Source organism: Aquila chrysaetos, chromosome 3 (genome assembly GCF_900496995.4).
Source record: "Aquila chrysaetos chrysaetos chromosome 3, bAquChr1.4, whole genome shotgun sequence".
Lineage (NCBI taxonomy): Eukaryota > Metazoa > Chordata > Aves > Accipitriformes > Accipitridae > Aquila > Aquila chrysaetos.
In genome coordinates, this window is record NC_044006.1 from 16,278,739 (window position 1) to 16,300,623 (window position 21,885).

Sequence of the window (21,885 nt, forward strand, 5' to 3'; positions counted from 1 at the left end):
TTACCCAGACTGACATTTATTATTGACTAGGATTTTAGACAGGAGAGAAATGAAAACTGTTCTTGTCACTGACCTGGAAATAGCCTGGTGAACCATCCACCTACACAGTACACCTCAGCCTCAGCTGATTTAATCAGTGGAGCTCTTGCTCCCATAATTACTATGTTGGTGTATGTGTTTGCCTGCACAGCCACATGAAGTTTTCACTGGGGTTGACAGGTCTTGTTAAAAAGCCCTGGACCACTGCTTTGGGGGATGGAGGATAGCATAGTCCTGTCCCATTAAGAGCCATGGACAGAAAGAGGGATGTTCTTTTCATAGACAAATTCTTAGACCACAACTCTAAAAAGAGTATGAAATATCAGCAAGGCAGACCTAAAGACCAAATACTCTGAGGCAGCTTTTAGTGACAGCCTAGCAAAGTTTTGGACTTTATTCTCATTAAGATGGATACAGTCATAGAGGATTACGGGGGACCGTGCATTATTCTTTGCATCATCCCATCCTTGTGCAACAGAGCAAAGAGTTCCTAAAAAGGATTTTCACGGAAAACCCTTCAAAATCTGTTAAAGCAATTCTTAACTCCACTAAAGCTAAAATGGACCATTCCATCTTGATATCAGGCTTTTAAAATACATTAACATCTAATATGCAAAGCTCAGATTTGCATTCACAACCAGTCAGTGAGCAGAGGAACACCATTGTGTCTCCATGTAGCAGCTCTCCAAATGAGGCAAAGAACAGAAATGTCTTCTTGAGATAACTCTAAGTCATGGTAAAATATCTGGTTTCCTAAAGACAGAAGGCAGGTCTTTCAATTTGTCAGCAAGGATCACTCAGTGCCATAAAAAGGCCAGAGGTTCTCAAACCAACTAGCATTTATTTGAGGGTGAATATTCAGAAGAGTATGGCTGTCCAGTTTGCTACTGAGGCACCACAGACAGCGTGTCTAATTAAATATTTTCTTTTCAACAGCAGATTTCCCTTCCTGACCCCACAGCATCAGCTCAGTTCAATTTCAGGCATGCTTCCCAAGCTGATCTGACAAATTGATAGAAACGTCAGGCGTCGGCATTCTCAGAGTCCTTCGTCATTGTAAACAGGGGAAAGGGGCTTGAGGATGCTGCGGGCATTGCTCTCCACGAGTGGCCGCCAGCTCACCTCACCCGTCAGCAGCAGGTCCTCCCCGCTCAGCGCATCCAGGTGCTGCACCTGCAAGGACAGGATGTTAGTGCAAGGTGTCCCATCACCCATCCAAGTTCCTCAAGAGCTATGTTGCTTTCCAGAAAGAAAGCAGAATAGGGAGATTTTAGCATACTTTGCCATTTGTGTGAGGTAGACCTAAAAAGATAATTTACAACTGCTTAAGCTTCATGGAAAGGCTAGGAGGTAAGTATCTGCAGATCCACTGGAGTTAACTGCTTAAGGTTTTCTACTAACACCTTAGCTAACGCTTCTTCCGAAAGTTTGGCAACAGGACAAAGAAGAGCCACGCAAAGCTAACATGAGTCATTTTATCTTCCCGGCAGTTAATTCAGGTGACACACTGTTAGTAACATCATCTCCATGGAGTGCTCTCATAAAAGTGGTTTCGCACAGACCAAGGCTTTTCGCTATAGAAAAAAAGTCTGACCAGCAGGGAACACCTGAGCTTTATAATATAAAAGCACATGAGCTGGAGCAGATGAACATGGAATGAACACTCATTCTCGCAATACAAGAAATATTTGGGATCAAATGAAATTTTAAGGTGCAACATAAGCAAAATAAAAAAAACCCTCATCACACAACTTAGGGTTTAAAAAAAAAAAAAAAAAATCCATCAAGGGTCAGTAAAAGACAAAAACACCACCTCTGGCTCAGGAAGTCTGTGAACGCAGATTGCTAGGGGAGTTGACCAGGGAAATAGTACACATGCTTGCCCCGTTACTATATTCTTCTCTGGTATCCACTAATAGCCACTGTTAAAGACAGGATCAGCAAGAAATTGTGGGAAAGACCTTGTACACAATGCTTACTGGAAACAAAAGATAATTTCACAAGGAGTTTCTCAACAGAGTAAGGAATACACCAATGGCCACAGAGGGTCAGACCGAAGAGCCACCTAAGCACAATAACCTGTTTTTGACAATCATCATCAGCAGATTCCCCAGGAGGAGTTAAGTACAATGCATGCATACAATGTTATTTTCCTTGTTTATTTTCATGCCCTCTCAAAATTTGTTAGTTCGGGAATTTTGAGCCTGAAGTGGTTGTTGTGGATTTAATAACCCTAGACAGATTTCTCTTCCATAAACCTTGCCAGTGGCTTTGGAACTCACGTGCAATTGCGGCATCCCAAACAACCTGTGGCAACATTATGTCCCCATGCTCTTTTACCAATGAGCAGCTTTTCCTTGCTCGCCTTTCATACACCTTCAAGATTTCTCAGAGCTGTCTCATATTCTTTTCTCAGCTGTTTTTCAGGCAGAGGATCCCACTAATTGCTAATAAAGGAGTTGTTTCATGTCATCCTTACCGCTCTTCTCTGAGCCTTCTTCAGTTCGGTTTTTATCTTTCTTGATGGTCAGAACCCAAACCATACACATTTTTCAAGATCACAAGGGTACCATGGATTTAAAAAGTGGCATGACAACACTATTTTATTCTCTATTCCTTCCCTGGTAGTTCTGAGCATTTGTTTTTCTTTTTTTAACACTACAGAGTGCTGAGCTGACATTTTGATAATACAATTATAATCTCAAGGACTCATTCCTGTGTGGTAACAGACACTTTAGAGCTCATCAATATACACGTAAAGCTGGGACCGTTTTTCTGAAGTGCACCACTTTAGAGCTGTCTGCAGGAATGACCTGTCTTCACAGAAGCTGTGCTGATTCTTCCCCTATGTGCCCCATTTATCTGTGTGATCACTGTTTCCTATTCAACTGCTGATAGCTTCTGTCCTATCCTTTGCTTGAATATATAGAAGTGCAACAAATTCCCCACTTGGCAGCAAATTGTCCCAAATAACATATTTTTTTTATGTGTTTGCTCCCTGCCAATCTTCCGTTTTAAACTTTCCTACAACCTCACTGATGTTAAGCATCAGCAACCTTAAGCATTAAATTGTCTGACCCCCCTGAGAAGCCTTCTAGCATTCCAAAAATGTCCTCAGTCCCTTACAAAGTTCAGCCCTTTACTTCCCATACCATTTTCTCAGACACACACTGAAATACTGTCTCTCCAAATCTCTATCTGGTCTTGAATATAGCGTTGGAAACATTGGAGAGAATGCTGTTGTGGAGGTTCTGGTCTTCAGTTCTTTGTCCAACAGCCTACACTCTTCCTCCAGAACCTCTCTAATCCCTTTTCTGCCTTTGGTACCCACCTGGACTATATCCTACCAAGATATCCTAGAAAACTGGTTCACAAACCTCCTAAGGGTTGAGAGGACAAATGCTACTTGGCATTGTTTCCTCCAGGTAATAACTGAAACAGAAATAATTCTGGAAAACAAAACCTTTAACTTCTTTCCCACAAAGATCATCAGAGGACTTTCAAGCTCTGCATGCTGTTTCATTAAGAAGAGGATCCCAACTCCGCAACATCAATTATAATTCTACAACAAGTTGCAGCCCATTTCTGACACATTTTGTCAAGCCCCTCCATAGCATAGGTCCAGAAAAAGATGAGCAGGATTGCGTTCAATGTTCAGTGAATTTCTTGCAGCCATTTTTCATCAAACTACAATAAATATCAGCCAGTTTTTATATTTTTACCTTTTTCTCCTTAGAAATAATCACTGAATATAAAAATCAGTTATATTTATGAGAACTGAGCTACATAGTATGCAAGCAATAAAAATAAATATTTAATATTCTAAACAAGAGAATGAAGAGAAGTCACACTATGAGCTGTAACATACCTGTTTACGCACATATTCTACGAGTAACTCCAGATGCCGAGGGTCCTCACAGTTCCTGTTAAAAAGGTTTCTCCAAAGAGCTGCCGCCAGGACATGATCATCAGACAAAATTCCCTAAAGGAAGTATAAAGGGGGATTAAAAACTGCACGTGAAGAGGGTCTGAACACAAGACAACCACATTACTCTACTTGGCAACTGACAATATTAGCTGTCTCAAAGTCCACAGCTGCTATGGACTGTACATATGAAAAGGCATCAACATCACTCTTTCCCAGAACAGAAAAACAAATCTGGCCTTAAATTAATTTACAGAACAGCTTGTAACAAATATTCTAGCAAGTTAATTAAAAAAAAAAATTGGGTCAGGGTATTCCTAATGTAGGAGCCAATAATTGCATTTCTATGTTAAGAAATCTTTACCATAAAAATTTTGGCCTTACAGAGAAGACAGCACCACCTCACAGAATTGTGGGAAGCCCATGACACTTGGAAAAGAAAAATTAAAGTATATTTAATACAATGTTGCAGAAATGTAGTCAGGACTTTGCTATTTTGCTTTGCTTTTTCTATTTTTCATTCTAAATGAGAAAGAGAGAACTCCTCCTCATCAAGAACTATCTAGATTTTTCCAGTTAAATCTAATACTAAATTTGGCTTATATAAAAGCACATCCGTGAGTGCTTTTCATCTAAATTCTCTCCCACTTTCATCGTCTTTTTAGATTATGTGGTGTTATCACCATAGTCTCGTAACTCCTGCCTTCTGCTGACACATTTGCCAAAGGCAAGAGAGGAATTTAAAATATTCAGTTAAAAATAAAAAAGGTCCACATTTGTTTTTAATTTAACTAGACATATTGTCTCTAAAAAGAGTGTCAACAGAAAGAGAAAAGAAAAAAAAAAAGACAGACACAGGCAGACACATCCTGGCTATACTTAAAACTAGATTAAAGACTTGCATGCATAACACTGTTCACAAGTCTATGAAGTTTACATTTACAAGATACTAATAATGCAAATCACCGTGCAAAAAAATAGTATCACCATGTGAATAAGAAGAGCATCTGAAGAGCAACACCCACTAGAGAAAAAAAACAACTGCTAAAAGAGATGATGTAGTTATATTTTCTTCTTGAAAGTCCTGCAGACACTTGTGCACAGTGGTGCTTTTGCATCCCCATATTATTAAATACTTCCTATAAATAGCCTTTCACATAGACTCCCTATAAATACTCTGTTTGCTTTCAAAGTATAGAGGAGTACAATGGGATTCAGAGGGAGTATTTATTGATAGTCAAGCAGTGACAGTGAAGCAGTACAAAGAGCATCCCTCCTTCCACGTCCCATGGTTTAAATCAATATGCTGTGTGCTTTCTTTTTTCTTAAAAGCACTTTAATTCAAGGCATAAAATGATTGCAATAACTAAGAAGCCTGCTTCCATAATGTAACATTTCTCCAAAGATATGTACAGCAAATGCTGTACCCATCTGGCGTATTCTGTGTTCATGAATTAGATGGTCTACTTGTTCTTGCACATTCCCTGAAAAAATCCGTCTTACCTCATCATATCCAAATAGAGCTGCATAGAAATTTTCTACCATACTTCTCAAATCTTCCTTTAGAACAACAGAATTAATCTGAAAAATAAACCAGAAAACGATCTATATAGGCTCTAAAGAGGAGGTGATGAGAAAATATTATCAGTTTCATTCAGATTAGGCAAAGAAGAAACAGTGCCTTGACCAACATAGGTTAGGACTTGGCTGTAAGTAACCATGTCAGTGCAGTCAAACATTTTAAAACAACATGCAATACAGTTCCATTCATTCTGTACACAAATGAAAGTCACTGTTACTCAGAATATATGAATGGCAGAAAAATCCACCCAACAGAGCTGACATATAGCTACATGAGTGGAGGAAAAATGCAGCTGGGAAAGAGTGCAGGCCAGGCTGTCCTTTTAGTGGCAGCATAGGCTAAGATAATGAAGACTCCTCTGTATTTTAACTATTAAGCAGGTTTTCCAGACCTTGATTCATTCACTCAGGTCTTTCAGAAACTGAGAGGTTTTTCAACTTTTTTCCTAAAGCATGGACTCCAGAGCTGGACTTGCTATTACAGTAAAAGTAATGTAACGCTAAAGATACAGGCACCATCCCTACCACTACTCCTTAATTACTTGTCAATATTGACTTTCTCATTCAGGAATCGCATGAATTCTGTTTCTACAGCATCACACTAGAAGCTCAGACTTACTAGTTTTTGACTATGACTACGTTTCTTTCAGAGTTTGTGATGATCCAGCTACTTCCCCCTATGCTGTAAGTGTGACTCAGTCCAAGTTCCACACCAACTTTTAACTAAATTTAACAGTTGCTTAAATATTTGCTGGTTTGGCCTAAGCCAGTCATTGGCTTGCAGAACTGACCCCATATGAGCTTAAGACAGAACCAAAAGACATCAACTGCTAGGTCCAGAGTAATGGCTGAAATACCGTGTGTGCATCTCCCTCATATAAACTGTCTATTCCTTTTGCCTGTACTTTTTACTTCTATCAACAAAATTATTTAATAAACAGGTCCTCTCCTGAGGTCTAAGCTACACTTCAATTAGTAAAGCTTCTTCTTTGTATTGACTCTTATGATAGATCTAAGAGATACTAAGCATTTCTTTTCTACAGATCTTGCATACAACATAAGTATAAATGACAAGAATAATTATCTTCATACCTGCATACTAGCAGAACACTTATGTATGAGACTGCAACTTGGAGATCGGTTTTACAAAAAAGAAATTACAAACAGGAATATAGGGTAGGACATCAGTTCTGCTACAGAATAAGCACTGCCGTCTTTTATGTACAGCTTATCACGCTTATGACAGTGTGAACCACATGTCCTAAATACTGTCTTAGTAACCTTAAGAGTACTCACCTTGGTAATTACGCAACAGCTTTTCTATCAAAATATGAATTAGTTTTTGCCACGCTAGCAAATCTCCAGTTCAGTCTTCCATTAAACCACTATCTTTTTTCATCTGTTGATTTTTATAGAAATGCATATAGTGCAAACACAAGGAAAATTCCTTTTATGTCAGTTACTCATATTTTTCCATTAATATAAACTATTAAATTTCATGCAGATATTTTATAAGGTATCAAGATTTGGAGACTGGTTATTACTGAATGTTTAAAAAAAGAACTAAACATAAGAAATCAGAGGGTTAAATGATGACTGCAACTTCTGTAATGACTTAATTAAATTTTTATTGAGTACATAAACTATGATGTCATTTCTACCCAACCACGCTCAAACTTTCAATGCATGTCAGAGATCGTGGTTTTTCTCAATAGAACATACTTCTAAATAAGCTGCACTTCTACAGCTCTAATAAGGGGGAGCAGGTCTCATGTAACACACTCAATAAATTATCCTTCCATTTTAAACAAACAAATTCCATGAGTTATTATATATTTGCCACGCACTTTTTATGACATAATAAAAATGTTACCTCAAGGATTACTTAACACATACTACAAATGTTACAGCAGGCAACTGCAAGGGGCAAAGAAAACAAATAGTCCCATTACAGAGACAAGTCCTGGACTATACATCCCTAGGGAAGCAGCTTTCTATACTAAAAACAAAGAGCAGCAGCTTTAAGTTAGCAAGAAATAGATTGATGAAGGAGATAACCAAGTTAAACAAACATGGCAATAAATACATCTTAAAAGACAAACAGTTTAAAATATAAAATATGACGTTGGGGATGGAGCAGTATCTTAGGCGATAAAATTACATTTAAAGGAATATTGCCGTTTCTGAAGAATACAACCAGCACTGGTTAAGTACAAACATTGTAGGAAAAAATCCTTCTTTATAAAACAAGAAAAATGAGTAAATCAAAATCAGCATTTGTTGGAAACTCTTCCTCTTTTTAAGCTTGTACATGTTCTTACCACTGGCAAGTTTCATGATCTGGTTGGTCATGATTCTGCTGACTCTTCCACAGTTTGTTATTAAGAAGAAAAACTGCTAGACAATTCCAAGTGAGTAATTGCTAATAACATGAAAAAAATTAGTAACATGTGGAGCTCTTCTAGGGACTTAGCCCCTTTGCCTTCTTTGGAACAACCCATTGCAGAGCTGTCACCAGAATAAATGTATATACTATCACCTAAATTGACACACAGAACTATCTTAGTTCAAGACAAGGAATACATTTTTGGTACATCTCTCACATTTAAAAGACCCTTAAAAAAAGGAAATGTACAGCTAACGCATCTTCCTACTACATGTCACAACTTTTCATTGAAAGGCTCCACGATCCCACATTCTGCCTGCAAGATAACTACAGCATACAACTACTGCATTTTCATTATTATATTGCAGTAAGAAACCTTATCTTCAGCCTCAGCAAGTTCAATATGCATCATTCAACAGCCAACTGGTGAGGCTTACTGCTGTATCAGACAATTTACAATATCAAGTCTCAGTTAAGGTTTTGTATTCTAACAAATTTTCTAGGAAAGTAAGACCACACTGCTTTATTGTATATGCTGGACATGTATAAAAACATCTTACGTATGGGCACAGTTTTTAAAGTGAAAGCTGCTATAGGATTAGTCGATATTAATGCCTTTTGTTGGATTGAGAGCATTCTTTTGTAATGAATCTCCACCTCATCCCCACTTACCATGCTTTGCTTTACACTGCAGAGAAGTCTCAGCATGCACAAACTGGAAAATGTGCTCTAATGCACTCTACCTGCTAAGAGGCATTCAGCCCATGGGATCAGCTGAGAACCAGTGCAAGGTAAAGATCATCCCCATGCAGCAGGGATGCTGGATCGTCAACTGTTTCACTCAACAAATGTGTTCCTGTCAGACCACACTAAATGTTAGCAAAGACATAACTGTGATGTCCACGAGCTACACTATTTGAAAGCACTTTAACAGGAGTTTCTTTCTGTTACGGCTTTTGCCAGCATGTGTTGCACCCTTAAGCTACTTTAACACATTAATCCATCCATAGACTATAAAGCCAGAAGGGACACTTCTAACTGCACCTTGTACAAGCGCTAGTCATTGAATTTCATGCAGCAATTCCTCTCTCTAGACCATAAGTTATGGTTGAACTAGATTTTTTTATGAAGAGATTTCAGCCAGAAGAAATCATTAGATCATAGAACCTGACCCTCTGCATATCACAGACCATTACATTTCACTGAGTTCCCTCTGTACTAAGCTCAGTAAGTTGTGTTTGGCTAAAGCATATCACCCTCACAGTTGAACATGTGTATCTCATTTCATATTTGAATTTTCTGGCTTGAGTTTCCACCCCCTCATTCTCATTATACCATTCCTGGTAGAATAAAAAGGCTCTTCTGTACAATGTATTTGCTCCTCTACCTGTACATAGTAGATGTGTCAGCATAGTCATCTTTTCAAACTAAGATTAGGCTCTTCAAGGTAATGTTTACACTAGGTGCACTGACATACTACATAATAAGCGCACTCCTGGAGTGGTCAAAGTTGTAATAGCAAAGTAGTGTTTTATGCTGATACAGGAAAAAATTAATCCATCTCTTACACAGGTATGAGTACACTTCTGTTGTTATGATTGAGTCTACTCTGGGGACTTCTGTTAGCCACACTGCCATAAACATCAATTGACTCCTATTGCCACTTTTGATTACTGGAGCATTCAATATCAGCAGAAGTTCCTGAAGGAGATACAGGACAAATCTTTCATAATAAAAAAGGTCACTCCTCAAACTTTTAGGCTTTTTTATGCACCTTCTCTCAAGTTGCATTTGGAAAGAATGACTTATATAGTTTACCTTAGTTATAAATAATATATAACCACATATAGTTATATATGGGCTTTTAAAGTGTTTGCTGCCCTTTTAATAAATGCATATGACATTAAATGGGAAAACCTGCATACAGCCCTTTTATTTCTTCCAATAACATAACTATTACTTGTAGGACAGTAATTTTGAAAATGACTGAGATTGTAGTTAGGATCAAAAATAAAACAGATTAAAAATATCTCTGTAGCAAGGGGCCAAAATAGGCAATGTCACATAGTTATGAAATGACAAAGATATTGCACAAAATTATTTTTCCAATCTTCATTTTCTGAGCCTTTTATTAACCATTCTGTTACTTTGTCCGCAAACAAGCCTACTGGTTTGTAATTACCTACAGCTGTGAGTCCCCATATACTTTAAAACATTAACTTTTCTGACAAATTCTCTAATTTTCTAATTAAAAGTAAGTAATTTTGTAATGAACCTCAGTAGATAATTAACTTCAGAGAATAGTCTTTAAAGCCTTCTTCAATGTTCAGTGGCAACCTACTTCAATATTGTATTAACCTAGACAAAAGCTACATGTTGATTATATCAGGACCAGTTCCCGCCAAAATCTTCTAATCCATAGAAACAACATGTTAATGGAAAAAGACTTTTGCATGCTGTACTACCTTCATAACAACTGCATAATCATCAGTAACGCTCCTTAGAGCATGTTTATTTCAAGCAGATATAGAAAAGCAAGTTATACAACATTATCTACATATTTCAGCAAAAACAGATGGCCACCCCTAGCTGTCTAGTATCAAGAAAATGAGGTATGTTTCTATCTCGCAGTCTGTTAATTTGGAAACTCTGCCATAGTAACAGTTAAAGATGCATAGTAGATCACAGTACAATCCTAACTGTATTAAATATATGGGGGCTTATTCCGAATCCCTTTTTCTCTGTATTACGTGGCTGGCAGAGCTCATTGACAACCTCTCAAGAGGAAGATCAGGGAAAAGAGGTCAAATTGTTGTGCTCTGTGTCTAGTTGTGATAATTCTCTGTAAGGGCGAGCAGTTTTACAGGGTTTTTCCTGTAATCCCTCTTTAAAAACCTACTTGCTAAAAGCCTAAAACTCATCATGAACATATTTCTGAACACACCAGAATCAAGAATTCATTCTAATAAACTGAAAGGAAGTTACATAACCAAGTCTAAGAGAGGCACTTGAAGAAGACAGTAGTAAGGGTAAATGAATTATTAAGGTAGATACTTAACCACGAGCACTTACACAGATCCTGTAAAACTCAATCTCTTTACTGAGACAAACCTCAGTAACTGTCAGAACGAGTCACACATGAGAAACACTGTACTGGATCAGACCAAGGGTCCACCTAACATGGTATCTTGCCTTCAACAGTAGCCAGATACACTGAGAAAAGTAAAAAGACTACAAGCTAATATATGCTTCCTCCAAGTATTCTCCTACCCAATTTCTGCTCAAGACAATTCTCAACCCTTGATATTTATTTATACAGCAACCTTCAAAAGGTGTCTATGTCAAACAACTTGTCCAGTAAACTTTCTGCATCCACAACATGCCTCAGCAAGAAGTACCCTGGTGTACCACCCATGATGAGAACCACCACCTCCTATTTGTTTCTTCTGAAACTGGCTCCTGCTAGTTTCATCTGGTGGCCCATTTTTTTCACTGGATGAGAAAGTGAATAGGCATTGCTCCCTCCCTCACCTTCTCATGGCACTCAGGATTCTGAGAATCCATCATATTCCATGTGATACGATCTGCCCATAGAAAAGACTTAAGATAACTTAATAAAAGTCATGAGCAACAAAATCCCTGAGATCATAAAGTAGTAAACTAAATGAAATGTATTAGATAGCATTTAATGGGGCTGCAGAGCCATGAAAAGTGGCATCTATTTTGAAAAGTATTTCAGCAGAACCAGTTAAGTCCAAATTAGTAGAAAACACAGTAATAAATGAAAATAACAATCACAGATAATTATGACCAGTAATATTCAGTGGTGATAAAGGTACTAGCAGTAGGTGTTAAAAAAAAAACTATCAAAAAGTTTATGTAACAATGTGTAAACATTTAGCAGCTACAATTCCGGAAATGGATCTTAAAGAGATTTTGTGGAGAAATCTCCAAAAAATTCAGTTTGACAATTCAGTAGTGAAGAAAAAGACAAATAAATTTTAGGAATTATTATGAAAGTAATATAGAACAGAAAAGGAACCCTATTCTGCCATAAATCCATAGTGTGCCCACATATAAAATGCTGCACACATTTATTACCTTTTCATCTCAGAACAGATCTAAAAGAAATAGAACACACAGAGAAAAGACCAAGGTGATTAGACATATAAGGAAACACACTGTCCTGAATAGTTATATTCAGGAAGAAATGAGGAGGAAGATCATAGAGAGGTAAAATCATGAATGGTATTGAGCAGGTAAACAAGGAATTACTGTTCACTGTTCCTCATAAAAAAAGATGTAGAAAAGAAGCTGATCACCAAATAATACTTTAAAAATAAAATAAAAGTACTTTCTCATGTGACACAATTAAGTGGCAGAAGTCATTGCCACAGGACATTAAAGAGCAAAAAATATGAAAGAGGTAAAAAAGGGACTGCACATTCATAGAGGATTTCTGTTAGTAGATACTAAATATGATGGTCTCCACGCATATCATTTGTTAGTGAATGCTGAGAGAATATACCAGAAGAAATACTGATACACAGTTCTGTTTCTTATACTTTTTCCCAAATATCTCTGGTCATTGCTAGAAATAGTACACTGGATCTTCATCCAACATTAGAAGAATGACTTCCGAGTATGTTCAGTTTTGTTCATTTTTTGCTGATCTTTACAGGTACTGACTGGTATCTCTTCTGTCTGTGTATCTCTTCCTGCCCCGACTTGCAGCAAGACAGCCACAGTTCATTAGATGATCCTGGATACCAGTCATCAGGTCACTTTGCTGACTTGATAGGAATTTCACCTGAAATATGCTAGTGCAATTAAAAAAAAAAATTGCTACCTTTACTATAGCTTTTAGTAACCTCATGGGAAGAGGCTACATTTTGTGTAGAAGTAAGAGCAAGAATGATCCTGCTCATACCAAATAGATCATTCTTCCCTAGGGGAAAATATAATTAAAAAACATTTTTTCTCCAAGAATTTGGGACTAGAACAAGTTTCTATTGGATAGGAACAGCAAGTCACCCACATCCTCTCCAAAAAAGCAAGCCACATCTCCTCTCCTAAAAAAATCTGCACAAAAAAAGAAGTTTATTTCCTTTCAAAAAGGAATGACAATTGCTAGAGTTCATACAATTAGTAAGCAATTAACAAGCCTAATCCTTCATGCTAACACCTAGTACTGCTACAACCTTTATCTAGTGATTGAGGCCAGGATAAATGCAAATACTCACTCTTACTATCTCACTTCCAAATTCATTTTTGTAGTGCCTAGCAGACTGGCTTATTTGCGTTTGCTCCATCAGACTTCCCACTATTTCCTAGCACGGCCCCTTCATACGTGACCTGTTTGACATTCTCCCATCAGTTCCACGTTTGGGTAAAATTCTAATTTGAAGTCACATTGCTTTCACCTTCTACCAATATTCTGCACCTTCTGGTTTCAATCATAAGCTGAGAAAAACCCGATTTCCCCAAGCACTCCTCCTCCCCAGGGCTTCAAACACACGCATGCCACAGAATAGTTAACAGTTAAATATTTTCTTGCCAATATTTTAAGAGTGCAGAAGGTTCCAAATTGCTGGTAAAATAAACAATGCCAGACTGTGAAAACTCCTGCCTGCCATATACTCTCATGTTAACAAGAGTTTCTTTATTACTGTAACCTTTCAGAAGCGAACAAAAATTATTTCTCTACCCTAGCTCTGCCCTCAAGTAAAAGGCAAAGGAGGAAAGTGAACCATGAAAAAGCTGCATGGTAAGATGCTGTGAGTTTTCCATCTTTCTTCTGTATTTCATTCTGACTTGATGCTGCAGTGAACAAATAAACTTCCAGGTGATCCTAAAACCGTGGGCAAGGATTTTAAGAAGCCAAAAATTTCCTTACACACAGTTTCCTGAATAACACAGATTAAACCTACATATGGGCCATCTTCCCTCTTGCAAGTACATAATAAAACAGGAAATACAAAAAGGCAAATTTAGGATGCTCTCAATGAGACACATTATTTTCAAGCTCCTTGGTACATAGCACTGTCCTCTGGGGCTTTAGCCATGGACTTCCATCAATTACAGGGCCTCTGCCATTTCCTCACTTTTAAAAAATGAAGTCTTCAAACAGCATCTACAAATAGAAGGAATTGCTAGCACTTTTAGCATGAACACCACAAATGACTATATAGTTCAGGTGACACCCCCTAAAACCACTGGTCATTCACAGGCCTGCCAGCCTTCTGTTACCTACCAAAGATATTTGGAATTATGGAATCCATGCCCAAGCCATCTGAAAACCAATTCAGATCAGTGTTGCTCAGTTCATATATACCAAGATTGTATTGATACCATCTTCCATCCATGATATCCATACCACCTGCTGAATCTCCCTTTTTATGTGCAGTCATTCTTGTTGCCACAAGGCCATCTGACTAACTTGAAAATCAACATGATGTATGTTTTGCTAGCAACAAATGGAGATCTCCAAGATCAGATAGGCTGGTATTTTGGTCACATCTTTTAACCTTTTGCATTATTTCCTGCCCTTTGAATATGGAAACAACAACATTCAAGTTCTTACAGAATTGTAATGATAATTAACTAGTTAATATCAATAGAGATACAGCAAGCGCTGTGTATGACCAGAAACAGAAGAGAAAGACGTAACAACCAAGGACAGACAAGGGAATAGAAATCTACAGAAATTCCCAAACCAGAATAGAAAACAGAAAAACACATCAGTTTGCCTAGACTTGTACAAAAGTATCATATGCCTTCGCTTATACTAAAGTAGTAAAAGAAATCAAAGAAGCAAGCAAGCATGAAAGCGAGCATTGGAATTATTGAATGTATTGCATTTGCACTTCCTGATGATTATCATTTATTCTACTGTGGGAGTTGTTAGCAAAAGCAGTCAAAAATAAGGGCTTCATAGAGCTGCCAGTTTTATAAACGGATAAAATGGGCCAGAAAAGTCAGAAAATGAAGTAAAATAAACTGAGTTCTAACAAGAAAATACAAACATTTGTAACCCACTTACCTAGCCAGGCTACAAGGCACTGTAGTATGTGCATTGTAAACATGAAGACAGTGTGTCTGCAGCAGAATTTAAGACTGGTCTTTGAAGGAGTTCGACAATTAAGTGTCACAGAGCTGCTTGCAGAAGCTGATCCAGGCTGCTAGCACGGGCAGTGGCCAACCCACTCCCCCAGTACACACCACAGGCTATTGAAGCAAAAAAACCCACTAGCGGAGACAGTCACGATATGTAATGCCATAGTGAGCAACAAGCCAGAGAGATGATCCTTGAGCGGTTTTCGGAAGACATATGGGTGATGTCTAGGTCAGAGAGATAAAAAGATGAGGCACAAGGATACTAGCGGAGGAAAGTGCTGATGATGGTAAATACGCAACTGGGATTTAGGATGGGAAAGCAAGCATTCAGATAAAGAACTAAAGAAATTGAAGAAGAAAAGACAGATCTGGAATTGAAAGAAGCAAAGTCATGAAGACGCTTCAACATGCAAGGGTGGGTTTGAAGCAAGCAGACAGGAGGACAGATCCTGAGCTTCCACTGCATACCTTTGCAACAGGAGGTTGCTGGATGAGCATGTTGAATAAAAGCAGCACATGGCCATTGAATCAGTGAAGCAGCATGCCAGGGATGGAGAACAGGCAGAACTGACACTGATGGTTGTGAATGGGTTAGTTGAACATGAAGGAACCCAAGGGAAGAGAGAGAGGTGGTGGTGCCAGTCTGACATACAAGAAAGGAGTCCTGCAAGGTAACTGAGAATTAACAAGAGAGGTAAGAAAAGGTAGAGAGATAAACTAATATCCCTACAAGATAAGAAGTAGGAAGGGAGAAGTATGTGACATACTGACAGAGGGGAAATGTGAAAACAGGTGCATACCCTGAAAAGGGAATCAGATACAAGCTCCAGTGAATTCAGGCATTGGGGTAACACAAAAATGACCAAGGACAAGGAGGGGAAAAAAAACATTCAGAATGGGTGTGATGAAATAAGACCTTAAGTAATAGCCTATGTACTGCAAGTAAATGCTAAAATTAGGCATACCTGAAAACAGTAATACAGTCAACATACCATAGAGGAAAGCAACCTATGGGGAAGTAAACTTGCACTGCACCTGACAAAACGAAAGTGTCAAGCAAGGAAGGCAACCCCAAGAACTGGACCATGCTCTTCTAACAGGATAGCAGGACTGAAGGAGAACAAGACTAATTACCACAGTTGTACAGATATAAGCTTGATGAAGATCCTATTAGCCTGAATGCATTGGCTGTCACAGAGAAAACAGAAGAATTTCTCTTGCACACTGTGCCTCTTTCTCTCCTGGAAACAATCACTGTAGTCCGTAAAGCTGCACTCATGTTTTGCTCTCAGAAACAAAGCAGTAACACACAGTTACTAATCTTTCCCCAAACTAAAGGTTAGAGAAGAGATCCCAAGTACTGAACAGACCTCAAGTGCCATCTGTGGCCTGTGAAGACAAGTCCAGAATTTGTGCAAAATACAGCACTTCATCCACTCCTTAGTTTAGCCAGAATTAGCATTCGGAAGGATTCAGCAGAAGCTGGATGTGTAAGGAAAACCAACCAACCTCTCCTTGTCAGCAGCAGTTACCAAACACCACCTGGTACCTGCAACTACAGCCTCCTGATACACGAGGAAAGAAACAGCCAGAGACACTACAGAAGGTGGCAGTGGCAACCAGTGAGCTGGGAGAGCCAACAACAGCTGCATACTATCTTAATCAAAGCCACAACACAGGGGTGCTGTTGAGTCTGCCAGAGACACAAAAAGAAGTTGTCCAAGGGGAGGGGAATGAGCAGCCTCTCAAACTCCTGCACTGTATCAGAACCTTAAATGATGCCTATGTTACTGTCTTTCAAGTCAGGCTGGCACCAAAAACATAAGGAGAAGTTAAGTTATTCATTCCTGAAGAGGAAGCAGAAGATACCAGTGACATTCTACCAGCAGTGAAAAGCCCAAGCAACAATATGATTAAAATGTATTGGGAACAACACAGAACCTCTCAATGGTTTGTTTGATTACTCTGATTTAGAAGAGACACTGGTCTTGGTATTTGTCCATATTTACGAAGGACCTTAAAAGTGCATTCATGTTTTCACTGCAGCAGCTTAAGAGTTGTTAAAAAAGAATTACAACCACAATGTGAGATACCTTGCTCCCAAGAGTCTCAAAAGGCTTAGCCGAGCAGACCAGCTCATCTCAGTTGAGGAATTCTGGGGCAAACTCCAAAAGGATAGGAAGCTGATAAAGTAAATGTCCAAAATACGTAGCATAACAACATGCTACTTAAACCTTCACAGACCACAGGCAAATCACAAACTGGATTGTGAGTGATACACGAAGCACTGGCAGGAGCTTGGCAACAGTGACAACATAGCTACTACCTGTTCTGCTGAGCCTGGAGACTGCAGCAGGTTCTGTAAGGATCATTTTCCTGTTTCCACCATCATCTTTACACTGTCAAAATAAAAATTATGCAGTTGTGGTGAGCAGTAGTTTCATTGCTCAGTGTTTGAATTTTGGCAACTACACTATGTTCTGGAGAGTTTGAGGAACACGGGGCAGCACTTAACACCTACAAGCACCGCATGGTAAAATCGATTTTGGCATGTGAGTCCCAGTGGTGCAGAACATGGGGAATAATGAGAAAGGTATTTCTAGAAAAGGTGCTATAAGGCAGCTTCCAGTGTACATCTTGCAGGAACCAGAGGGGCACAAAATAGACTAAGGACACTACCTTACAGTAACAGGATCCAACACATCTGGGAAATTTAAATTGTTTTTTTTATGCCAGACTCTACAGAAAACTGGGGCAGGCCAGTTGAAAAGCACCCAAGCATATATTATACCTTGATTTCAACACCAGGTATACTTGGCATGCCCCAAACATGCCTATATATATTTTTCAGACAGCCAGGTGTGTTAGTTCCACAGGTGCTGGTTCTAGAACAACCACATTAAAAACAACATGAGAAAGAGACTCCTATTTCAAAACTCCATGATCTGGTAAAGCTAAATTTGCATCACCATGCATACTGTTTGTTCCAGACCTCATCACGATCAAGATATTTTCAACCTACATGCATATACATGCATCTTCCTGCATATTCAAGTTATTAAGATTTCCAGAATCAAATTTACTGAATTTACTATGGAACAGTACCTGATACTATTATTCATTTATGAAATGACAAAATACTGAAACTTGCTGTGAACTTTCAAGCTCTCTGAGAAAGGATCAAGGGATGATGAACTATTTCTTTTGTGATGTTCTTAAAACACTAAGTTCAGTTAAAACATATCATACAATGCCTGGTATCCTATTAAACAAAAAAGGCACAAAACACACACAGAGCAATTTTGTAACTCACTACTTTGGCAAGGTTTTTTTGGTTTTTTTTAAAAAAGGGAACATTAGAAACTGGTAAGATTTTATATATTACATTTTCTAAATAGTCATTAAAAAACTCATAACATTTTTCTCCCTAAAATGTCCTAGTAAAGTTATACATTTCAAAATATACATAGACCATTTGAAACTAAAACTTTTCCTCTTTAGTTTTATAGGTTTTTAAAAACCTTTTTCAACTGTACTAAACACTGTCCTCTATCTCATATCCCAATCCATTTCCTCAAACAAAATCACTACCTTCTCTATAATGTTTTGCTTCAGTACACTTCCTCCATCTCAACTCCCCCTTCCACTGCACCGCCAGAATACTGCACACACTTTCCTTCTGCCCCAGCTCTGCCCCTGTTCTCCCATGATAATGTAGTTTCTGTTCTGTGCATCCCAAATTGATTCCATGACTTCCCATCAGATTTTAAAGACAGGCCTGAAAAGGACCCCCTGAGCATTCAAGTACAGTAGTTTCCCACTGTAGGTGAATCAACTGCAATAGCTCAATTCAAAGATCAAGTTCTATTTTAAAATTCTATCAGTTTTACACCCTGTCCTATTCTAAAGCCATTCTAGAATCTTAGTTGTCTCACTCTGACTGTGATTTCTGAGTCTTTAGTTAGAAGCGTCAGACTTTTTGTTCTCCACAGTAAGAATAACTTAAACTGAATTATATCAAGTTTAGGAAGTTTTGTAGCTACTGTAAGGTAAAATGGCATTTTTAATCATCTGAAGTCTTCTAATTGTGAAAAGACTATCAAGACAGAAAACAACGTTCAAGTTCACAGAGCTAAATTCTGCTCTCAGTTACACTGATGTGAACCATGTTATTGATTCCGATGGCATTACTTCAGATGTACACCAATGTAACTAAGAGCTAATTATGGGTCACTGTATATAAACAGCTCTAGCTAGAAGTATAACAAAGACTGTATTGTGCTATGCACAGCAGAGCCAATAAATGAATTCAAAAGACACCTAGATGTGTTCCTGGAAAAAAAGGGGGCAGGGGTCTAAGTGGTCTGGTGGGAAAACAGGAAAGTGAGATTAAGATAAATTATAACAGATTTGGCACACTGGGCTTGACAGCCCCTCCTATTCTTATCTCTTTCGCAGCTTTTAGAACATGTATGGTTATAAAATGAATTGTTATTTTGCATTGAAAAAAACTTACTCATTTCAGAAGCAGAATACCACCACAACACACAAGACTAATGCTGTTAAAATGAGCCTACAACAATTTACAGGTATTTGAATAAAGCCTGATGGATCTTTCTAAGACAGTATGTGATTGCACCCAGAAATATTAGTATGGGGTTCTTGGAGGAAGGGGAGGGGGCAGGGAAGGGGTGTTGAGGTTTTTTGGTGTTTGGGGGTTGGGGTTTTGGGGGGGAGGATGTCTTTTTTTTTTTTTTTTTTTTTTTAACCTCATATCGATTGTCCAATTATCAGCTGAAATCCTATTCCAGGGAACGCCAGCATCTAGAATTCCTTCCGACCAACTCTGCAGCTTCATCTAAGGGTATTAAAATACACTTAAACTTATAACAACTGCTTTTATACACACAGTTACTAAAACACAATATTCAGGTTGCTAAAGAACTCTGTTAGCAAGACAAATAGCAGCAATTTCTAGTACTGACTGAAGTCCCCTTACAAACTGATTAGGCAGCTGCCAGTTTTCATCGTATAAATCTATTCACTGCAAGCCACAAGGTGGAGATCTCTGGCAAAGTAGGATCGAAAGGAAGTCTTTTACCCAGCCTAATATTACTATTAACACTTTGAGCCATTGCATCAAGCCAATTTTTCTGTTTGTTTTTAAAGTTTGATAGAAATGTCACTAGTGGAAAAATTAAGTAAAGAGCACTGGTTAGCCACAGAACTGGACACACCTGGCTGCAAACCCACCAAAAGAAACTGACTTCATTAGTACTAGGGACAGTAGAGTAAAATTTATACCTGAAATATGCCTGCACCAGTAGAATTTGCTGAGGCCACAGGCTCTCTGTGTGTTTTTACAGCTGTGTCAAGTTTTGGTTTCTGACTCTTGCCGACATTCAGGAGTGCTGAAGGAACTCAGGCTAACAGGTCCCAAAACTTTGTAGCTGAGATTTAGATCTCAGCAATTTTAACAACCAGGTTTTGAAATAATACAAACTCCATTTGGAGTTAGAGCTGATGTAAATTAGTAGTTAAAATGCCTTACATTCTATCACTTTCGGCTCCAATGAACTTGTATATTTAAGAGCAGTTGGCATATTTTAATAAACCATCAATATCAATTCAGGAATATAGTATCATTTTCTGCATCAAGTGTTGGAACTGCTGCTAGATACGGAAACGAGTTGTGTCCCTGCCCATGGCAGGGGGGCTGGAACTAGATGATCTCTAAGGTCCCTTCCAACCCAAACCATTCTACAATTCTATGAATAACTGCAGCTTCGTCTGTCAACAAGTTAAACTAATTGCATCTGACTAGCAATTTCATACAGGTGCTCTGTCACTTATACCACAATACAGGAATGTACAATCGGAGTTAAATATTGAACTTTGATATCTTGAACTTTGATATCCTACATGACAGAAAAAGCAGGGAGTGGAATTTCCTAACTCCTACAGCTATGAAGATGGTAACTTAGTGCCCTAAAAGTATTCAGTAAAGTTTCTTTTCATTTAACTTCCCTCTCAGAAAGGCTCAGATTCTGAAATTTGAAAGTATAAACAGAGGAACATTAATGTCATCATCTTTTTATCTACTATTCCTACCTTGATATATTTAACTATCTTCTTTTGGAGGCAGAATATATACTGATTGCAGGACTAAATTGCCTGAAAATAAATAGCTGTTACACATATTCCTCAATCAGCTCACAAACCCTTTGTCATTACCTCAGCTTCATTTTAAAAGAATCGTTAGGGATAAATACATCAAGATTAGTAAGTAGAATCTAACACCTAAGGTAACTGCCCTTTACTTACTTATCACTTAAAACTCCTTGCAATTGCTAAAGCTGAGATGTGATAAAGAGTTCAGTCAGGGTACATCTATGTGAAGGGGAGGAAAGTAAGTGAAGAAGAGTGAATAAGCATGGAAGAAATGGGAACTGCCCATCAAGGGCATGGGTGAAGTGGTATATTAAGCCATGATCACTAGCACCAAGGAAGGAAAATAAAGCAATGATAAGGAGCAAGGGAAGAGCTAACCTCTTCAGATATCAATGCATAAATTATTTTCATCTAACATACAATAAATACTACCAGAAGACTGAAATATTAGGAATAATTAAAAGATGAAAGAAAAAAAAAAATCACTAAAAGATTATGAAAGCCCTATGCCTTTACAAACACTATGGGGAAGAGAACAGTCCTAATTTCCAAGTTTACAATCTAGGAGAGTTCACTATGCTTTCTTACATACCCTTAGTGCCTGGTCTAGTTAGCTGTTACCTCGAGAGTTCAAGTTCTCTCACAAGGAGTCTCATTAAAATCAATG

The 21,885-nt window shown here is 38.2% G+C and overlaps 1 protein-coding gene across 2 annotated transcripts in view; it reads right to left on the minus strand.

Annotated features, from left to right (window-relative positions):
* LOC115339609 (ubiquinol-cytochrome-c reductase complex assembly factor 1) overlaps positions 1-21,885 on the minus strand; it is a 49,967-nt gene continuing 28,082 nt past the window's right edge. For both annotated transcript variants that reach the window (XM_030009818.2, XM_030009817.2), the window contains 3 exons: positions 5,468-5,545; positions 3,908-4,021; positions 1-1,212 (listed from right to left, as the gene is read on the minus strand). In XM_030009818.2, coding sequence (XP_029865678.1) covers positions 1,078-1,212; positions 3,908-4,021; positions 5,468-5,545 — 327 coding nt within the window. In that variant the 3' untranslated portion in view covers positions 1-1,077. The remainder of the gene's footprint in view (positions 1,213-3,907; positions 4,022-5,467; positions 5,546-21,885) is intronic.